Source organism: Oncorhynchus mykiss, chromosome 16 (genome assembly GCF_057628025.1).
Source record: "Oncorhynchus mykiss isolate SJ-2025 chromosome 16, ASM5762802v1, whole genome shotgun sequence".
In the NCBI taxonomy this organism is placed as follows: domain Eukaryota; kingdom Metazoa; phylum Chordata; class Actinopteri; order Salmoniformes; family Salmonidae; genus Oncorhynchus; species Oncorhynchus mykiss.
Window position 1 is genome coordinate 61,877,847 of NC_143037.1, and position 21,565 is coordinate 61,899,411.

The 21,565-nt window shown below is 42.2% G+C and overlaps 1 protein-coding gene across 5 annotated transcripts; it reads left to right on the forward strand.

The window, feature by feature from the left end:
- The first annotated feature begins 769 nt into the window (after positions 1-769).
- On the forward strand, positions 770-20,836 carry LOC110492423 (uncharacterized). Of its 5 annotated transcripts, none has more exons than XM_090203604.1 (6): positions 770-1,211; positions 1,580-1,641; positions 14,423-14,611; positions 18,841-18,988; positions 19,261-19,425; positions 19,516-20,836. In XM_090203604.1, the coding sequence occupies exons 3-6, from the start codon at positions 14,437-14,439 to the stop codon at positions 19,868-19,870; spliced, it is 843 nt and encodes a 280-aa protein (XP_090059730.1). In that variant the 5' UTR covers positions 770-1,211; positions 1,580-1,641; positions 14,423-14,436; the 3' UTR covers positions 19,871-20,836. The 5 variants fall into 5 exon arrangements, with proteins under 5 accessions (XP_090059730.1, XP_090059731.1, XP_090059729.1 ...); XM_090203603.1 differs by lacking the exon at positions 1,580-1,641 and adding an exon at positions 10,602-10,831 and having other exon boundaries at positions 773-1,211; XM_036947398.2 differs by lacking the exons at positions 770-1,211; positions 1,580-1,641 and adding exons at positions 6,623-6,966; positions 10,602-10,831.
- The last annotated feature ends 729 nt before the right edge of the window (positions 20,837-21,565 follow it).

Sequence of the window (21,565 nt, forward strand, 5' to 3'; positions counted from 1 at the left end):
CCAACCAAAAACATAGAGACCCAGAGAATCTGAGTCTACATCTTCACTATTGTGAATCACTAAAATAATACAGGCATAAACTAGGGAAAAAGAAGGAACAGCATGTCAGAAATCAGCTCAATGTAATTGAAGAATCCATAGACTCTAACTACTTCTGGGAAAATTGGAAAACACTAAACAAACAACAACACAAATAATTATCTATCCAAAATGGAGATGTATGGGTAAAGCACTTCTCCAATCTTTTTGGTTCTAAAACAAAGAACGAACAGCAGAAACATATACATGATCAAATACAAATCTTAGAATCAACTATTAAAGACTACCAGAACCAACTGGATTCTCCAATTACCTTGAATAAACTACAGGACAAAATAAAAACCCTCCAACCCCAAAAAAGCCTGTGGTGTTGATGGTATCCTCAATGAAATTATAAAATATACAGACAACAAATTCCAAATGACTATACTAACCTCTTAGAGCTCTAGGGGCGCTATTTCATTTTTGGATAAAAAACGTTCCCGTTTTAAGCGCGATATTTTGTCACGAAAAGATGCTCGACTATGCATATTCTTGACAGTTTTGGAAAGAAAACACTCTGAAGTTTCAGAATCTGCAAAGATTTTGTCTGTAAGTGCCCCAGAACTCATTCTACAGGCGAAACCAAGATGATGCATCACCCAGGAATTAGCAGAATTTCTGAAGCTCTGTTTTCCATTCTCTCCTTATATGGCTGTGATTGCGCAAGGAATGAGCCTACACTTTCTGTCGTTCGCCCAAGGTCTTAGCAGCATTGTGACGTATTTGTAGGCATATCATTGGAAGATTGGCCATAAGAGACTACATTTTCCAGAGGTCCGCCCGGTGTCCTTTGTCTAAATTTGTGCGTAATCTTCAGGTGCAGGCATTTTCTCCTGGGATTCAGGAGAGAAAGCATGTTTCCAAGAACGATGTATCAATGAAGAGATATGTGAAAAACACCTTGAGGATTGATTCTAAACAACGTTTGCCATGTTTTCAGTCGATATTATGGAGTTAATTTGGAAAAAAGTTTGCGTTTTGAGGACTGAATTTATGGATTTTTTTTGGTAGCCAAATGTGATGTATAAAACGGAGCTATTTCTAATACACAAGGAATCTTTTTGGAAAAACTGAGCATCTGCTATCTAACTGAGAGTATCCTCATTGAAAACATCAGAAGTTCTTCAAAGGTAAATGATTTTATTTGAAGGCTTTTATGTTTTTGTTAATGTTGCGTGCTGGATGCTAACGCTAATGCTAACGCTAAATGCTAACGCGAAATGCTAACTCTAGCTAGCTACTTTTACACAAATGATTGTTTTCCTATGGTTGAGAAGCATATTTTGAAAATCTGAGATGACAGTGTTGTTTACAAAAGGCTAAGCTTGAGAGATGGCATATTTATTTCATTTCATTTGCGATTTTCATAAATAGTTAACGTTGTGTTATGCTAATGAGCTTGCTGATAGATTTACACAATCCTGGATACAGGGTTTTTTTCATAGCTAAACGTGACGCAGAAAACGGAGCGATTTGTCCTAAACAAATAATCTTTCAGGAAAAACTGAACATTTGCTATCTGAGAGTCTCCTCATTGAAAACATCTGAAGTTCTTCAAAGGTAAATGATTTTTTTGAATGCTTTTCTGTTTTTTTGTGTAAATGTTGCCAGCTGAATGCTAATGCTAAATGCTACGTTAGCCATCAATACTGTTACACAAATGCTTGTTTTGCAATGGTTGAGAAGCATATTTTGAAAATCTGAGATGACAGTGTTGTTAACAAAAGGCTAAGCTTGAGAGCTAGCATATTTATTTCATTTCATTTGCGATTTTCATGAATAGTTAACGTTGCGTTATGGTAATGAGCTTGAGTCTGTATTCACGAACCCGGATCCGGGATGGGGAGATCAGAAAGGTTAACATCATCCTTAGCTCTGGCATCTTCTCCAATATTTGGAACCAAGGACTGATCACTCAAATACACAAGTGGAGACAAATTTTGACCCCAATAACTACAGTGGGATATGCGTCAATAGCAACCTTGGGAAAAATCCTCTGCATTATCATTAACATCAGACTCATTCATGTCCTCATTGAAAACAATGTACTGAGCAAATGTCAAATTGTCCTTTTACCAAATTATCATACGACAGACCACGTATTCACCCTGCACACCCCAATTTTATTCCAAACAAACCAAAACAAAGGCAAAGTTGTCTCATGCTTTGTTGATATCAAAAAAGCTTTGGACTCAATTTGGCATGAGGGTCTGCTATACAAATGGATGGAAAGTGGTGTTTGGGGAAAAATATACAACATTATAAAATCCATGGACACAAACAACAAGTGTGCGGTTAAAATAGGAAAAAAAACACACATTTCTTCCCACAGGGCAGTGGGGTGAGACAGGGATGCATCTTAAGCCCCACCCTCTTCAACAAAAATATCAACAAATTGGCGAAGGCACTAGAAAAGTCTGCAGCACCCAGCCTCACCCTTCTAGAATCTGAAGTCAAATATCTACTGTTTGCTGATGATCTGGTGATTCTGTCACCAACCAAGGTGGGCCTACAGCAGCATTTAGATCTTCTGCAGATATTCTGCCAGACCTGGGCCCTGACAGTAAATCTCAGTAAGGGGGGGAGTAAAATCTCACCAAGCCTCACATTTATCACCAGTGGAAAGCGTGATTGTATTTCCTTCAACCGAGAGTGTTGTCCATAGTATGTTGTACCAAAGTTGACTGACTGAAAGCAAACCATCAGTGCTGCTTCAGGACCTTGAGTCGACATCCAAATTTGAAAACCCATTCAGTAGTGCATTCTCATCTATTAGCCTATATGGAACAGAGAAACAGAGACACACCCCTGACAGGGAGAGAAACGTACAGAAGGACACGTTGGAAAGGGCACCTTCACTCCCCCTCCACCCAGGCCCCTCCTATTCCCTGTGTGCCGCCTAGTTGTTTTTAACTTATTTTGTACATAATGTTGCTGCTACCGTCTCTTATGACCGAAAAGTCAGTGATTACTCACCATGAACTGGCAGAAGCTTTTTTTCCTTTCATGAGTCCGATGAGCCCGACGTGAATGACATACTGCTTTCCCGGGAACAGGCCCAAATCCCTGTTATTTGCGTGAAAAGACGACAGAGAAAAAGAGGTCAGAGGTCAGGCTGGCTTCTGAGAATTTGTAGGTGATCGAATAACCCCCCCCCCCCCTGCCCTCCGTTCTACTAACTAACGTGCAATCATTGGAAAATAAAATCAACGACCTACGAGGAAGATTAAACTACCAACGGGACATTAAAAGCTGTAAAATCTTATGCTTCACAGAGTCGTGGCTGAACGACAACATTATCAGCAGACAGGCGGCTAGTTATACGCTGTATCAGCAGGATAGAACAGGTAAGACAAGGGATGGTGGACTATGCATATATGTAAACAACAGTTGGTGCACAATATCTAAGGAAGTCTCAAGGTTTTGCTCACCTGAGGTAGAGTATCTCATGATAAGCTGTAGACCTCATCTGTATTTTTCGTAGGTGTTTACATACCACCGTAAACTGATGCTGGCACTAAGACCGCACTCAATGAGCTGTATTCCGCCATAAGCAAACAGGAAAACGCTCATCCAGAGGTGGCGCTTCTAGTGGCCATGGACTTTAATGCAGGGAAACTTAAATCTGTTTTACCAGATTTCTATCAGCATGTTAAATGTGCAACCAGAGGGAAAAAAAACTCTAGACCACCTTTACTCCACACACAGAGACGCATACAAAGCCCTCCCTCGCCCTCCATTTGCCAAATCTGACCATAATTCTATCCTCCTGATTCCTGTTTACAAGCAAAAATTAAAGCAGGAAGCACCAATGACTCGGTCAATAAAAAAGTGGTCAGATGAAGCAGATGCTAAGCTACAGGACTGTTTTGTTAGCACAGACTGGAATATGTTCCAGGATTCTTCTGGTGGCATTGAGGACACCACCACATCAGTCACTGACTTCATCAATAAGTGTATCGATGACATCATCCCCACAGTGACTGTACGTACATACCCCAACCAGAAGCCATGGATTACATGCAACATCCGCACTGAACCGCCGCTTTCAAGGAGCAGGACTCTAACCCGGAAGCTTATAAGAAATCTCGCTATGCCTTCCGACGAACCATCAAACAAGCAAAGTGTCAATACAGGACTAAGATCGAATCGCACTACACTGGCTCCAATGCTCGTCGGATGTGGCAGGGCTTGCAAACTGTTACAGACTACCAAGGGAAGCACAGCCGAGAGCTGTTACCAAAATATAAGAATAAGTCATCACAACTATGTCCAGCTAGGGAGCTGGTCCCTTTTTAGGGGCTAACATGTTGATACCGTAGAACTAACTGTATTGATTTCATTTGAAGTTATTGGTTCCTCCTCTGCTGCTCTGTTCCTCTGCTGTGCTGTATTGAGCCCTCGTGGTTCAGAGCAGGATATAAGGATGGATAGATCAGAGGAGGATATGACTGGATGGATGATGCTGGGAGCCCAAACTGTGAGGACAGAAACCACGCCAGAACAAATCCACTGTTGCTGTGGCAACCTTCTCCAACACTGGAGAGGATAACTCCAGAGCTGTACCGAGGGTCACCAGTGTGTGTGTGTGTGTACATGTGTGTGTGAGTGTGTTTGTGTGTGCATGTGTGTGTGTGTCTGTTTGTGCTCCCTCAAGCTCTGCACACTAACAAACACACATACACCTTGTCACGTGTCAATTATTTCCAGCTGGGTGAGGAAAAGTAAACCAAGCTAAAGGACTTCAATTAACAATAAACAGCAGATGTATTGATTAGCTGCATTTCTGTATTGTTAATGTTTCTTTTAGGGGATTCACTTTGAGCGTCAGCACAGTATAACATTCAGCTCCCATTTTCTTTTCGATCCCATTTCACCAATCCTCTGGGAAATATCCCACCATTTACTACCAACAGCATATGAGTCAGGTGTCTTTCTTGAGTTACACTATCTCTAGGACTGTATCTATGTGTAAAAATGAGGAAGTTAGATTGCCCCGGTTTTGTGATTAGAATGTCTGAGATCATCTCTTCAAAATCCTTTCTACTACTTATCTTCTTCCTTTCAACAGAGTTGTCCTCATTCGATCCAAAAGCAATAAAAACACTCTCCTCAGAGACATATGATCCATCTCACTGTTCAACCTGGACTCAGGGGTAGACAGGGGTAACATAATAAATATAAATCCGATATACTCCAATTAGTATGATATGTTACGTTTCATATGGTATGTATTGATTTGTGGATGTCCATCATCCATTTCGTATATGTTACAAATTGCAATTCGTACAATATGTAACGAATTCCAATTTGTACAACATGTTTTGAATTTGCAAAACGTACAGTATGATATGTTACGAATTCCAATTTTCTGTGGCTAATGTTAGCTAGGTGGCTAGGTGTCTAATGCTAATGTCAGCTAGGTGGCTAATGTTAGCTAAGCTAGGGGTTAGGGTTAAGGTTAGTAGTTAAGTTAAAGAGTTAAGGCTAGGGGAAGGGTTAGCTAACATGTTAAGTAGTTCCAAAGTACCTAATTAGCTAAAGTGGTCTGTGATGAGATTTGAACATGCAACCTTTAGGTTGCCAGAGTTTTGAGTTTTTCATTATACGCCCACCCATCCACCCTAACCAATAACCCTACTTTCATTTTTGCCTTAAGTAACCTTCTGTCTTATTTAACCATACCAAACTTAACATATCATACTATTTTGAGTGTCCCAGAATTACGTTTGCTATGTTACATCTAGTCTATAAGAACAGGCTGCTCTGTTGACTCACACAATTACTTTATTTTACTGCCCACCTCTTCAATAGTTGGAGAAAGAAAGTAAAGACACAGTCTCCTCTCATCTAGTAGGTCTATATAGCCCAGGGCTGGGGTTGCCTCTCGCCCACAGAGAGACGCATTGTGCTGCTGGGCAGGATACTTTAACTCTACTCAATCCATGGGTGACCATAACCACTGAGATCTGCCATCAAAACTCACTGACAAGTGACTCTTTAAAATTCTTGAGTTGTTATTTCAATGAATCAGAGTGTGTGTGTGTGTGTGGTGGCTGGTGTAGCTCAGGTGAAAGGGGCTGTGCAAGTCTGAGGACTTATCAAGCAGAGCAGAGCAGCCCCATACCCACCCTGCATTCACAATGACCAGGAGTCAATAGAGAAAAGGGGTAAGGTGTGCCTTATCACTGTGGTTTCTGCATAATAAACACTTAGAAGTAATAAAAGGCTGTGTGACTGTTTGGGTCTGTCTGTACAAATAGATGATTGCATGTTTGTGGGGAAGTTCTTTATGTGAGCTACATGTTGTTGTGTCTGATTCTCAAATCTGAGGATCCAAACTTTCTCCACCCTTTGGAGTTTATTTCCAAGGAAAACTTGACTGTCTGTTGACCTACAGTATAACTTTGTTCTCAAAATGTATTATTTTCAGTTGGCAACCCTGGCTTCTCATTTTGTAATGAAGTCCTTGTTTCTGTATGATATGTTAGATAAAGGAATAAAGACAGACCAATGTTAAGTTCAATAGCCTTGTTAAGCATTGTACAAATCCATACACGTTGTGACGGCCCTGAATTATTCTGAACCGTCTCAGTGCAGCTCCTTCCAATAGGGCGCTTTCCCTTTAATTCCCAATTAAATAGCCAGCATCAGCTGCGCAAAAGTGGGGTTGTGATGGAGACGTGACTGAGGATGTGTTCAACCCTCAGTTCCCGAAGCTTCTCTATTCCGTTGTTTTGTTGCGGTTAAACGTGTGTTTTGTAGCCTAATAGAGTTTACCCAGGATCGGATCCACTCTTTGCGTTCGTGGCCTTTCTCCGCTGGAGATCTATTGGCGGATTGGATTGTCTGACTGACCGACTGACTACCACCTTTTTGTATACGGTATTTCATTTGTTTTGATGTGATGTATACTGTGATGATTTATGTAGTTAGATGTAGTTGAGGACTTAGTAAGAGCTGATACGCTTTAAAGTTCTGTGGTAAAATTATTGTTATATTTATTGTATGATTAATACTGGGTTTACGCTACACGGAATGAACGGACAAACATTGCGTGACAAAAGTCACTTGAGTTCACTGAACTCCTTTACCGGGCTGGACTCTTTTTAGGCCCGAGGTACAGGACATTTCTGGAGGAACCAGAACTCATTGTGTTATATTATTATGTGTGTAATCATTGATGTTGCTAATACAACCCACGCAAAAGAATATAGTTGTTTTTGAAGTTATTTTCAATGTTTTAAGGGTTTATGAAAAGTTTATTTCCATCCTGACTTTTACATAAGTCATTTTGTATTGGTGTAGACTTGACGGACCAGATGGGACTCATTCCCTCCCAAACTAAAAGGAGAAACCAATGTTTTCTCTGGTAGGCACAACCTACCTGGCACCCCTATAAATAATAACCTCAAGTCAAAACCGTTACAACGTGGAGTCCGGGGAACAGTCTGGCTAGTCGAATACCTATCAACTAGACTTGACTTCACAGTCAAGTCATAACAATTGAAAAAGCATTACATCTTCTTTTTACTTCAGTTGTCATCTTCCTTTTTAATTATTTTTTTTTAACAGAGGACAAGTTGGGCCTCCCGGGTGGCGCAGTGGTTAAGGGCGCTGTACTGCAGCCAGAGACTCTGGGTTTGCGCCCAGGCTCTGTCGTAACCGGCTGTGGCCGGGAGGTCAGTGGGGCGACGCACAATTGGCCTAGCGTCTTCCGGGTTAGGGAGGGTTTGGCCGGTAGGGATATCCTTGTCTCATCCTTGTCCCACCGACTCCTGTGGTAGGCCGGGCGCAGTGCACGCTAACCAAGGTTGCCAGGGGCACGGTGTTTCCTCCGACACATTGGTGCGGCTGGCTTCCGGGTTGGATGCGCGCTGTGTTAAGAAGCAGTGCGGCTTGGTAGGGTTTCGACCTTCGTCTCTCCCGAGCCCGTACGGGAGTTGTAGCGATGAGACAAGATAGTAGCTACTAACAATTGGATACCATGAAAAAAGGGGCCAAATTAAAAAATAAAAAACAGAGGACAAGTTAAGTCTCTTGCTTACAGATTAAGCCTTGCACAGCCGACCCACCCATAAGTAAGTATTGGCTCTGACAGGGCCATTAGGGCCATGAGCTGGAGAGCTTGGTGGGGTAGAAGCCTCACCTTCAGTTGGCTCATGTCTCAATTCTGCACCCTTAGGCCTGGACTGTGATCCAGCTCATCTAGGTGAGTGTATGGCGTGTTCTGGTTTGTCTGCTCTGCTACGCACAGATCCACCTGATTGTGACAATAGACCAACATCCATCAGGTAAGAACGTGGTGCAACTCTGTAGGCATGTGCCCAGCCTCCAAAGTCCTGTGTGGTCTCCCGGCAGCAGCTTCATCCTTATCGTTTCACCCACCTCCAGCTCTGGTAGGTCTCGAGCAGTCCGGTCATAGAAGCACTTAGCGAGCGGCTTTCTGTGACGCAGTTTGTCCGTGATGCCAACCATGACGCAGGTTGTTAGCTACGGGGATAGTAGTCTTCAGACGTCTGGACAGAAGGCGTTGTGCTGGGCTGCTATCCATGTTTTCGGTGAGTGTGTTCCTCCACTGTAAGATCGCTCTCCATGGGTCGTTGCTGTCGCGCAAGGCCCTGCTTAACAGGTTTTTTGCAATCTTGACAGCTGCCTTGCCATTTGCTTTTGGGTGTCTTGAAGAGGTCACGTGGTCAAACTCCCATTCTGAAGCGAAACGCTTGAACTGTGCAATGAATTGTGGGCCATTGTCCGTGATTACCTTGTCAAGCTGACCTTGCCTTGCAAACTGCGCCTTGCAGAGCTTTATGACCGTCTCTGCAGACAAGTCAGGCAGCAGTTCAATTTCCCAAAAGTCAGAGTAGTGATCAACGATGAGAAGATAGTCCTTTTGTCTGTGGCTGAATAAGTCCATGCTGACGATTTGCCAGGCCCTTGTGGGCAGTTTGTGACATCATGGTTTCCTTTTGCTGTTCATGAGCGTACTCGTTGCATGTGGTACAGTTGCTGACAGTCTTTAATTTCTGCTTGCATGTTTGGCCAGTATAATGTTTCGCGAGCCTTGCGGTAGCATGCGTCACCTCCAACGTGACTGGAGTGTAAGGGGGTAAGCATCTCTGGACGTAGTGATTTGGGGATAATGACCTTCTGACCTCTGAACAAGACTCCATTTTGCATGCTGATCTCATCTCGAAAGGTCCAGTATTAGTAGTCATTGACAGTAGGTGTTCGTCCTTGTCAGTGTGTTGCCTGATCTGATCTGCTAGGCGGTGATCTGTGACGTTTAAGTAGTCTGCCTGATTGATCTGTTGAACATCTTGTTGTTCCTGCTGTAGCGAACAGATGGCCTGCTGATAGACAGTGCCTCTGCCTGTACATTGTGCTGTTGCCCTGCTCAGTGTGTGCTGTTGCCCTGCTCAATGACCTTCAGGCTGTAGTTTTGCAGAGTCAGGCGCATGCTTTGAAGCCTCTTGGGTGCGTTGAGGAGAGGTTTACTGAATATGGCAATGAATGGTTTGTGGTCAGTTTCAGCGGTGACCAGCTCTAGACCATATAAGTAGTGATGGAATCAGGAGAAGGAGAGGACAATGCTGAGACACTCTTTCTCAATTTGTACATAGTTTTGTTCGGTGGGGGTGAGTGCTCACGAGGCAAACGCAACGGGCTGGCCTTCCTGCATAAGGCAGCATCCAAGTCCCCTTTGGCTGGATTGTGACAGGCTTCGTGACGTCGTAGTAGCACAACACTGGCATGGATGATGCCAGAGATTTCATCTCCTGCACTGCGGCCTCGCGCTTGGGTAGCCAGTGCCATGGTGTATCTTTGTCCAGCAACCGGCGCAGAGGCTCACAGACTGCTGATAGGTTTGGCATGAAAGATAGTTTGCAAAACCGATGAGACGCTGTACTCCTTTTGCATCAGACGGGTTTGGCATGTCGAGGATCGCTCGGACCTTGTCTGGGTCCGGCTTAAGGCCTTTTGCCCGAGAGAATGTGGCCATGGAAGTGGATGTCTTTCACCTTAAACTGCAGCTTCTTCAAGCCAAGACAAAGCTTAACTGATTGGCAGCACTCCATCAGTGCCAGGAGCTTCACATTGTGGTCGCGTTCTGCTTCTTCGTCTGTGTCACCACAGCCTACGATCAGGACATCATCGGCGATGGGTTCAATGCCCTTGAGCCCAACTAGTAACTTGTGCTGCTTGCGTTGGTATACCTCAGGCGCCACTGAGACACCAAACGGGAGCTTGAGTCAGTGTTTCCTACCCCAGGGGGTCCAGAAGGTAGTCATGAAGCTGCTTTCTTCGTCCAGCTTGCATTGAAGGAATGCATCTCGGGCATCCACCAAGGTGAAGATCCTGGCCTTGGGAAGCTTATAGAGGACATCCTCTAGTGTCGGCATGATGTAGTGGGATCGTTTCAGTGCTTGGTTCAGATGCTTTGGGTCAATGCAGACCCTCAACCTCAGGAGGCTAAAGAAATTTGTCTTAACGCCTAAAACCCTCATGATCTTTTACAGATGCACAATTGAGAACATCCTGTCGGGCTGTATCAGCGCCTGGTACGGCAACTGCACCGCCCACAACCGCAAAGCTCTCCAGAGGGTGGTACATTCCGCCCAACGCATAACCAGGGGCAAACTTCCAACCCTCCTGAACACCTACAGCACCCGATGCCATAGGAAGGCCAAAAATATAATCAAGGACATCAACCACTGCCTGTTCACCCCGCTACCATCCAGAAGGCGAGGTCAGTACAGGTGCATCAAAGCTGGGACCGAGAGACTGAAAAACAGCTTCTATCTCAAGGTCATCATATTGCTAAACAGCCATCCCTAGCACATTAGGGATAACTGGCCACTTTAAGGAAATGAAATACTAGTCACTTTAATGATGTCTCCTCCATTATCTTGCATTACTCATCTCATATGTATAAACTGAACTCTATACTATTCTACGGTATCTTAGTCACTTTAATTGTTTGTAAATATTGCATCACCCATCTCATATGGATATACTGTACTCTATACTATGCCACTGTATCTTAGTCCAATGCTGCTATATATATGTGTATGTATGTATATATATGTATATGTATGTATGTATGTATATATATATATGTATGTATGTGTGTGTGTGTGTGTGTATATATATATATTCATTCTTAATCCATTCCTCACTTAGATGTACGTGTATTTTGGGTATATGTTGTGAAACTGTTAGATATTAATTGTTAAATATTACTGCACTGTTGGAGCTAGAAGCACAAGCATTTCGCTACACCTGCAATAACATCTGCTAAACGCATGTATGTGGCCAATAAAATTGGATTTGATCTTAACCTTATTATCTTAACTTGCTATTTAAATAGCCTAACCTGCTGTGTAGATTATCCTAATCTGCTTTGAAAAAATCACTTCCAGTCATAGCTGTATCGAAGTGGCCTGCTTTTAGGGAATCTCAGATTTCACTGACCTTGATTATAAACTCAGATTAATCTGCCCCCACCCCCAACCCCCACTCTCTCTTTCTCAAAACCTGCGAAATGCATTTTTTTAAATCCTGAATGTCGCACTAATGCAAATCGACAGAATCCACAACATGCACAGCAGTAGATTATCCGAATGTAAATCGCACACTATCCAAACAGGTTGCTGCATGGAAGCGGTATTTACTTCACACAAAGTCGCCATAAATTCAAAACACACGCACAATTCACATTAACGGACTGCACACGAGACACGAATGCTGTTAATAAACCAAAAAAAAAGATTACGCGCGTTGCTATGTGTGTGTGTGTGTTTGACAGGCCTATACACAATTCAATACATAGGCATCTCTGTCACAGATATGAAGTCTGTTAACAATTCAGAAATAATGTATGTAAACGTGTTTAAACTCAGTTCTCTGTATGTCTCAAATGTCTTTCACTAGCAACACCATACCACCAAGTAAAACTCTGAGCATGTGTAAATGTACTTGGGGAATACATCTTCTCAGTCTAGGCTATTTTCCTATCCAGTCTCAATCCCGTGAAACCAAAAACCCTGACTCCTGTCTCCCTCTCGCATAAAAAATCCTAATTTTATTCTGTAAAATATATGTTACATTATCAAAGCACGTCTCTCGCCGATGCATGTCCAAATACCGCTTCTCTGCGCCGTCTCATACTTGCTGCCCACGAGAGCTTCCGTAGATAATGTGTAATCAACAAACTGTATGAGAGACATTGATATTTCAAATATTTCCACTCTTCACCTCCCCGTTATTCATGAGCTGATCTGCAATCTGTATAATGCTGAGGCCACAAACACATATCGGACTTCAGACTGATTTGAGAACTGAAACTTTCCCGGACAACACGCCTATAACCGTGACATCGAGTGAACCAAGTGAAGGTAGTGACATTCTGACAAACACACCGAATAGTTTTGCAGAATTTCTCACAGAAAGAAGGTCGGATTTTAGCTCGGGACAGTCGGTGCATTGTCAGAGCGCAGCGAGACAAGCCCAACACCACACAGCGAGATAGACCAAACAACACACACTGCTGGGTTGGTGGCCAGAGAACTACAGTATGCGCCCTGAAAAGAGAGAAGCTAACGCTTGAGCACAGCCGGTGAGACGGAGCGCGAACACAATCCATCACAGTCACCGCAATTCTCCAGCTCTGGGCTACGGAGCATCATCCTGTGGGCCTCCTTTTCGTTTTTACGCGCGTCCTGCAGGGGTTGTCGAGGGTTGGGTAGATCTACATCCGACATGTCAACGGTTACAGCTTCGGTGGTTGATGTTTCCAGAAATATTTATTCAACCGAAAACGGAAACCGTGGCGGCCGTAATTATACAGGTAAGCGAGATTCTATCCAAGATGGGCATAGGTGTCATGTCATTCGTGCAGTGGCTGAAATTAGAGCTTGATTGGAGGCATTATGAATTTGTTAAATGCATTTGCTATGAACCATTTATAGCTGCAAACTGTGTGTGTACACCATCACAGAGTGGACCTGCCAACATGTCATTTTTTAGGAGAAAATGCATTCCATGACACACACACATATATATAAACTAATTTATATGATGTACTGTGTCTGTAATGCTCAATTATTTACAAAGCAGCAAAACTACATTACTTTCTAAAAGCTACGCATAATTTGTTTAGGCCTACAAAGTATCATATGACAACAAAGAATGAAAGCCATAGGCTATGGCTTCAAATCAAATCAAAGGTTATTAGTAGCTACACAGATTTACAGATGTTTTCCCAGGTTCAGCGAAATGCTTGTGTTTCTAGCTCGAACAGTGCAGTAATACCTAGCAACAAAAAACACAATACACCAAGAGAATAGTCTATTGTCTATTCCGAGTCTGCGTTGTGTAAAAGGGCGAAACAATCTAAAGAGGAAGTGAGAGTGTGTTCCTATAGATCACATGGTCTGAGAAGCTGCAGGTGGCTTTCAGAATGGCAGGATTCTTAGTTTCACATCAACTAACACTGCGGCTGTACTGAGATATCAGATGTACAGTCTACACTTTTAAACACATACACAATTACACACACATGCACACACACGCTAACACACCCACAGGCATGCGCACACACACGTATACACCCACACACAGCGCTGTCTATCATAAATGATGGTTTGTGAATTTGCCTAACACTCAATACTCAGTCAGCAATATAACTCTTGCTTGCTGACTCTCTCTCTCTCTCTCACACACTAGCATTCATTCAAAGGAATACTCAGACGTTTTAGATTTACTAGCTATTTCAAACTTTATCCAGATTAACTCGGTCCCTCTTTCAGATACCGTTGAAGAGTTCAGACATGATTTCTCCAACATGTAGGACCTCTTGTGGTGGCAGAGACACTACATCAATTTGTCCTCAATCGTAATAGGCCTAAGCTACATGATTTCACAGACAATTTTCCTCAATGACATTTCCATTATACCTAAGGTTATAAGGTGATAATGTAAACAGAATGTACTATCATTCTGTGAATAGTCATATTTCAGTGTGTAGAACAGAGCCTGATAACCAGCTGTTTAACATGGCTCCAGATGGGTCCTGAGTTTCCGCCAAGCTATCAGGCCTTTTGTTTAATCATGTATGATCTTTCCTGCTTTGAGACAATCATCATTAAATAGAGCAAAGCGCAGGGTTGCAGATGGGGTGTTTTTGTTGTCACAATGCTGGGCAGTCCCCTACAGGGCTTCTATGCAGAGTGTTCTGTAGTGCCATGTTCTGCACTGTAGTGTTCTGTAAAGTAGTGTTCTCTTCTGCTTACATATGGCTGGATATACTATAGTGACCATCTCCGTTCTCCCCCTCCAGGCCAGTGTACCCCAATGCCCCTGCCTGCGCTGGGGACCCAGAGGATTATCCAGGGGAATGGCACCAACGTGGGAACGGTGATCACCTTGCAGTGCCCGTCCAGACACCATCTGGTTGGGGGCAGTGAGGTGTCCTGCGTCTGGGGCAGCAACAGCACCCAGTGGTCAGGAGGTTCTCCCTGGTGTAAACGTATGTATTTAAGGCTGAGAGGATACCTACCCACTGGGCACAAACTGACTGGATCAACATCATTTGTTAATGTATTGTGACGTGGAATATACTTTGAAAATACATTGGATTTGAAAAAAGTAATCAACTGTTGTTATTAGGGTGAAACTTCTACCACAGGATTATGTCATCATGGTAACCACATTTCAACGTAGACAGATCTTCTATAAAATATGTTGAATTTGTACCTTTAAAACAACTTCAGATCTTCAGAAGGATATCCACTATCAGAAAAAAAGCCATGATCCCCTTATTGATGTCACTTGTTAAATCCACTTGAATCAGTGTAGATGAAGGAGAGGAGACAGGTTAAAGAAGGATATTAGGAAGGTGTTCTTAATGTTTTGTACACTCAGTGTAGCTTCATTGTTGCTATCGAAGTAATTCCAAAGGGTAGTTTAACGGCGCAAATGAAATGTGGCCATCCTTTATCACTCATAGATCATCAATGATGCCCTTTAGCCTTATATAGCATTTACAATGTCATCAACAGCTATAGTTTCAATTCAACCTAGAAATCAACTAAAAATAGACAATACAATAGGCATAGGGTTTTAAGCTCTGGTTGATTTCAAATGTAAGATCATTTTGTGATATTACATTGTATTTGGTTGTCAATATAGTTTGATTTGATTTAATCAAAATCTTTTAAAAAGACAGCAATCAAAGGAAACAGCATCACTACAGTGCCTGTTAAGTTTGTTCTTGAAATATTCCTAGACATTATTTTCATATTTCTAATCCTCTTATGTAAAGCATATTTGTATTTGATGAGGACCAGAAAGCCAAATGGGAGACTGTCAGGTTTGTCCCTCTCTCCCTGTCTTCCTGACTCTGAGTCAGCTCTGCTGGCCAATCAATGGCTGAGAGCATGTGGAGACAGCCGTCACTTCAGTCATACATTATGGATGAGCCAGGCTCAACTCTACTGTGAAAATGAAAGTTGTCCTCTTAGGACAGTGTGTGTCTCTCTGTGTATGTGGAGTAAATTAAAAGATTCAGAATGCATTGAGTGGAAAAAGTGCAGGGATTGCAAACTCCCCCAGAGCTGTGTCTGCCTGCTTGTCAGTCTCTTCATTATTCTGAAGAAGAGGAATATAGAGGAATATATTGGAGATCCCCAGCAAACCAGAATTGGTTCAGTGAAAGTTCCAAGAACATTTATAACACAAAAACTGTCCAATCGTGTTGATGATTATAGAATGTTTGATTAAAACATTCACATGATGTTGCAAGACCATTCCTAGAACACATTTGTTCTTTGAAGGTTATTTACATTCCCAGAATGTTTCATAAGGTTGTGGGAACAGTCTAGTGGGAACATTGTGGGGACATCATACAATATATGTTCCTAAAACACAAAAACTGTCCAGTTGTGCAGATTATTCTACAATGTTTATTTTAGGATGCAAAAAACATTCATCTGATTTTACAAAAACAATATTTTGTCTGTTCTTTAAAGGTTCCCACAATGTGACATTAGGTTGTGGGAACCGTCTGGTGAGAGATCTTCCCAAAACACAAAAAACATCCAGTTCGTTAGGTTGTCGGAACATTGTGGGGAAATGTCAAGAGGCAGGTTCCCAAAACACTCCAACTGTCCAGATGTGCTGACATTTAGATCATGTTTGTATCGGGGAGCACAAAACACTCCAACTGTCCAGATGTGCTGACATTTAGATCATGTTTGTATCAGGGAGCACAAAACATTCCTTTGATGTTGCAAGAATGTTGGCAGAATAGCCTTTCTGAGTTCTTTAAAGGTTCCCAGAACATTTAATTAGGTTGTGGGAACAGTGTGGGTATGGTATAAGAGAAAAGTTCCCAAAACACAAAATATGCTTAGTTGTGATGACATTCATGCAATGTTTAAATTAGGTTGCACAGGATATTCCCTTAATGTTGTTAGAATGAAATAAGTTCATGTTTACAACGTTCATAGCATATCTGTTTTAGGTTTAACATAATATTCCATTGACGTTCACACAATATACATTTTACCTTGTCTTGTAGGTCCTCAGAACATTTCAAGAATATTTAGAAAATGTTATATTTAGGTTTTACCTAATGTTACCACAACATTAACATTTGTAGCTCCTTCAAGCAGATTGGAATACATCCCAATTATTTTCCTCTCCAGATTTAATGGCAATTCACATTAAGGACTGTGTTGTTGCCGATATAGTGACACACATTTGAACAGCATTTCATCATAAACATATTTTTCAAAATTCATATGTTTACAATCTGCACAATATTTCATTCAGAGGACACTTAAACAGCATGTACTCATACAAACAGAAGCATCTATTTTTTCAATGTGTTTACAGTCAGCCCTTGTGGGGTTTCAATTTATCTTCTGCTACACCAGTGAAGCTCTTTTATTTCTTATTTTTTCAGTATATAGCCGTTTGGCAATCAGGAATTCCATGCTTCCTTTTTAACCTTCTTAGACATAACTGACCCAGGGAAATACTGGCCACTGGGTTATTCACCATCTGTCACGTTCTGACCTTAGTTCCTTTGTTTTGTCTTTGTTTTAGTATGGTCAGGTTGTGAGTTGGGGTGGGCAGTCTATGTTTGTTTTTCTATGTTGGTTTCTGTGTTCGGCCTAGTTTGGTTCTCAATCAGAGGCAGGTGTCGTTAGTTGTCTCTGATTGAGAATCATACTTAGGTAGCCTTTTTCCACCTGTGTTTCGTGGGTGATTATTTTCTGTCTTTGTGTATGTCGCCAGACAGGACTGTTTTCGTTCGTTCACTTTGTTTTTGTAGTTCAGTGTTCAGTTTGATTCATTAAATATTACATCATGAACACTTACCACGTGTTACCACGTTTTGGTCCTCCGATCCTTCTCGCTACTCCTCCTCAAGAGGAGGACGAGATCCGTTACACCATCCCTTCACCCATACTCTTTATATGCCCATATTTACAAGGCTATGAGTGATGAGGATCACTTTTGCTTTTCAGGTGAAAGGAATTTTCAGATTGTCTTTTCAAATCGTCTTAAAGTAGGAATTATATCGCATGCATTATATTGAGTGTCAGCACAACTGGACAGTACATTTTTACAAAATGTTTTATTTTTTACATTTAGTTTAAGTTCTGGATTTCAGACTGGATTTATTCAGTGCTTTGGAAAGTATTCAGACCCCTTTTGTCTTGGGGTGCCATGGTGTTCTTGGGGACTTCAATGCTGCAGACATTTTTTGGTACCCTTCCCCAGATCTGTACCTCGACACAATCCTGTCTCGGAGCTTTACGGAGAACTCCTTCAACATCATTGGCTTGGTTTTTGCTCTGACATGTACTGTCAACTGTGGGACCTTATATAGACAGGTGTGAGCCTTTCCAAATCATGTCCAATCAATAGAATTTACCACAGGTGGACTCCAATCAAGTTGTAGAAACATCTCAAGGATGATCAATGGAAACAGGATGCACCTGAGCTTAATTTCGAGGCTCATAGCAACATTTCTAAAAACCTGTTTTCGGTTTGTCTTTATGGGTTACTGTGTGTAGATTGTTAAGAAAAAAATACTATTTAATCAATTTTAGAACAAGGCTGTAACTTAACGAAATGTGGAAAAAGTCAAGGGGTCTGATGCTTCCCGAAGGCACTGGACAAACAAAAAACATCCTCTCCTTTAGTAGATTGTATTTCACAGCGGTTTTCAAAAGCAACATGATTAAAGAACATTGAACCTACAATCTTTAGCTTTGCAGCCAGATCATTAACCTTCTGCACCACCAGGGGATATCTGTGTTATTGTGGGGGGTTTCAGTCTAATTATGGTCAGTCAGGACATAGAACTATTTCTGAATTATTAAAATGTTCCCATTCTCTTCATATGCCGTGTACTTGTAACACTAATGATTTAGCTGTTTTTTTTAATTAATTTTAATTGAAAACAATCACAGTAAGGTACTTTATTGTTACCCAGAAATTATTTTAAATTGAGATAAAAATGCCTGTATTGGACCTTTAAATCAGTAAAAGATGTTCCCACCAGACTGTTCCCACAACCTAATGACACATTCTGGGAACATTTAAAGAACAGAAAGACCACTTGCCTATTCTAGCTGAATGTAATACAGCATTCAAATATATGATATAGCCATCACTTTCTGTAGGCACAGTTCCTAAATAGATTGATTGATTTTTAAAATGTTTTTTCCCCCCCTCTCCCAGCGTTGTCCATGTCGGATGACTTTGGGTTCAGTGTGGCAGTGGTGTCCTCTATCATTAGCTGTGCCATCATCCTGCTCATGTCCATGGCCTTCATCACCTGCTGTCTGCTCGACTGTGTCAAGGAGGAGGAAAGGAAAAAGGAGGAGAGGTGAGAGGAGAGGAGGAGAAAAGGGAGGAGAGAAGTATAACTTATAGGGGGGGGGGGGATGGGAAGAAGAGTCAGAAGAGGTGAAAGGAGGAATGAAAGGAGAAGAGGTAAGGGAAAGACGCGATGAGAGGAGAGGAAAGGTGAGACAAAACGTGTAAGATGTCAGGAGGTGCGATAAAAGATGTAGAGCCATAAATGATCACATGTGGTTGAGTACTGCACTATAGGGATTCATACGGATATTGAGATGTACAGCTTTTTTGCATTGCCAGGGAGACGGATCTGTGGCACCAGCCAGAGCGAGCGGAGCAGGAGGAGAACAGGGCCTCTCACTATGACCACAAGGGCAGAAACAACAATAACAACACCCAGGAGAAGACACTGCGACAATGGGACCACCAGGACCCTTCAATGTGTGACCAAAGGAGACCCAGCTGGTGTGGACTGTGTGTGTGTGTCTTCTGTATGTTTGTGTCTGTGAGTTTGCCTTGAGAAGCTCAATGTCGCTGTCTCTGTCCTCTCCACAGGTGCCATCAGTACCCCTATGCTCTGACTGGTCCAGCCCCAGCCTCCACCTTCGGCCCAGCCCTCAACTCAGCTCCTCTCCCCTGCAGAGGCTACGACCAGCCCATTCTTCTGCACAACTCAGGCCTGTACCGCAACCCAGGTCAACCAAACAATCCAGGCCTACTTCAAAACCCCATCCCACCCCAGTATCCAGGTTCAACTCGGACCGTGGGGTACCGGAACCCAGAGGTACCCTCTGGCTCAGGCTTGGCCAGACTATATGTAGGACAGGAGGGCAGTGTGTCCGTGGTGAGCACTCCACTTCTGGAGGAGTGGAGTGCCCAGGAGCGCCCCATACGGGTCATATCCGTGTGAGGTCACAACCAGGAAGTGACTGGACATAGACCACATGGGCATGGATAAACTGAACATCAATCAAGAAACTGGATCCAAAAGGGAGAGGACCACCTCAATGGGGACCACGCCTATGTCATTATCAACCAGGCACCAATGACTGAATAATTAGGTGGCGCTCATATAGTCCTGTTTTACTGTATGTACAAGTGGGTAACCTGTACAAGTGTGAGGTGTGAAATGGAAATGTATTTTTTGCATATCCCACTCCCCCTGAGACACCCTTGGAGAGTGGGGTCACAGCCAGGCGATCAGCCATTATTGACAGCAACCCTGGAGCAATTAAGATTAATTGCCTTGCTCAAGGGCAGAATGACATATTTTTACCTTGTCGGCTTGGGGATTCAATCCAGCACGCCAGTAGCGATAGACCATTCAGTGACAAAGCAGCATTTTTAGGTTGCATCAGACATGTGCCTTAAACGCAGACCCTATCCCTCTGGACACTGCCAGAAGCCGAGAGTTGGTGAGGACATTCATTATTCCATAGGAATCACTTATTGTGTTACTGATTGATTTCACTGTGTTCTTCCAGGAAATGTACAGTAGTAAACATGTTCAGTCCGGAACTATCCTGTATCTCTGAGTTATGAAATCTAGTAATTCTGCTTCTGGAAAGAATCCTTAAAACGTTGTACAGTATTCTGCATTTTTAGGTTTGATGCTACTGCTTTGTTGGATCCAGGGATAGCATGTGTAGGGCTACAATTCCCAATCCTGTTGTGTATAGTATGTGATGGTACTTCATGGTACAAATAACTGGTAAATGTTATTCTGTACTATTGGAATGAAAAGGGAATTTTCTGAAGCTTTTTTATATTCCTATACCCAACTGATATTGACATTGATGGTACATTATGCAAGTTGTGCAAGTCCCACTGCAGATGGATTGACAATGAATCATTTAATAAATTCTACATTCTTGAACTTGTGCTGTCATCAGTTAGGAATACGATTGTAAGGGAGTTTTGCCAAAGAAATAGAATCCAACCTAAATAGTAGCCTACATTTGATGTCAGCCACCACCAAGTTAGGATGAGTGGTTTGCCATTAATAAAATAACCAATTATTGAAAAGACTGTATTTTCAACCTGGACTCAGGGGTAGATGTAACATAGTAAACAAAAATCTGATATGTTACGTTTGGTATGGAATGTATTTGTGGATATCCATCATCCATTTTGGATTGAAATTTGTATGATATGTTACAAATTTGCAATACGTAGGATATGTTATGAATTCCAATTTGTTGTGGCTAACGTTACCTATTTTATTTTACCTTTATTTATTACCTTTATTTAACCAGGCAAGTCAGTTAAGAACAAATTCTTATTTTCAATGACGGCCTAGTGGGTTAACTGCCTGTTCAGGGGCAGAATGACAGAATGTCAGCTCGGGGGTTTGAACTTGCAACCTTCCGGTTACTAGTCCAACGCTCTAACCACTAGCCTAGGTGGCAACGTTAGCTAGGCTAGGGGTTAGGATTAAGATTAGGGTTAGGAGTTATATTAAACGTCAGGGGAAGGGTTAGCTAACACATGCTAAGTAGTTGCAAAGTTGATAATTAGCTAAAATGCTAAAGTTGTCCATGATGAGTTTTAAACACACAACCTTTTGGTTGCTAGACATTTTTGTTATATAGACTTTTTCATTATA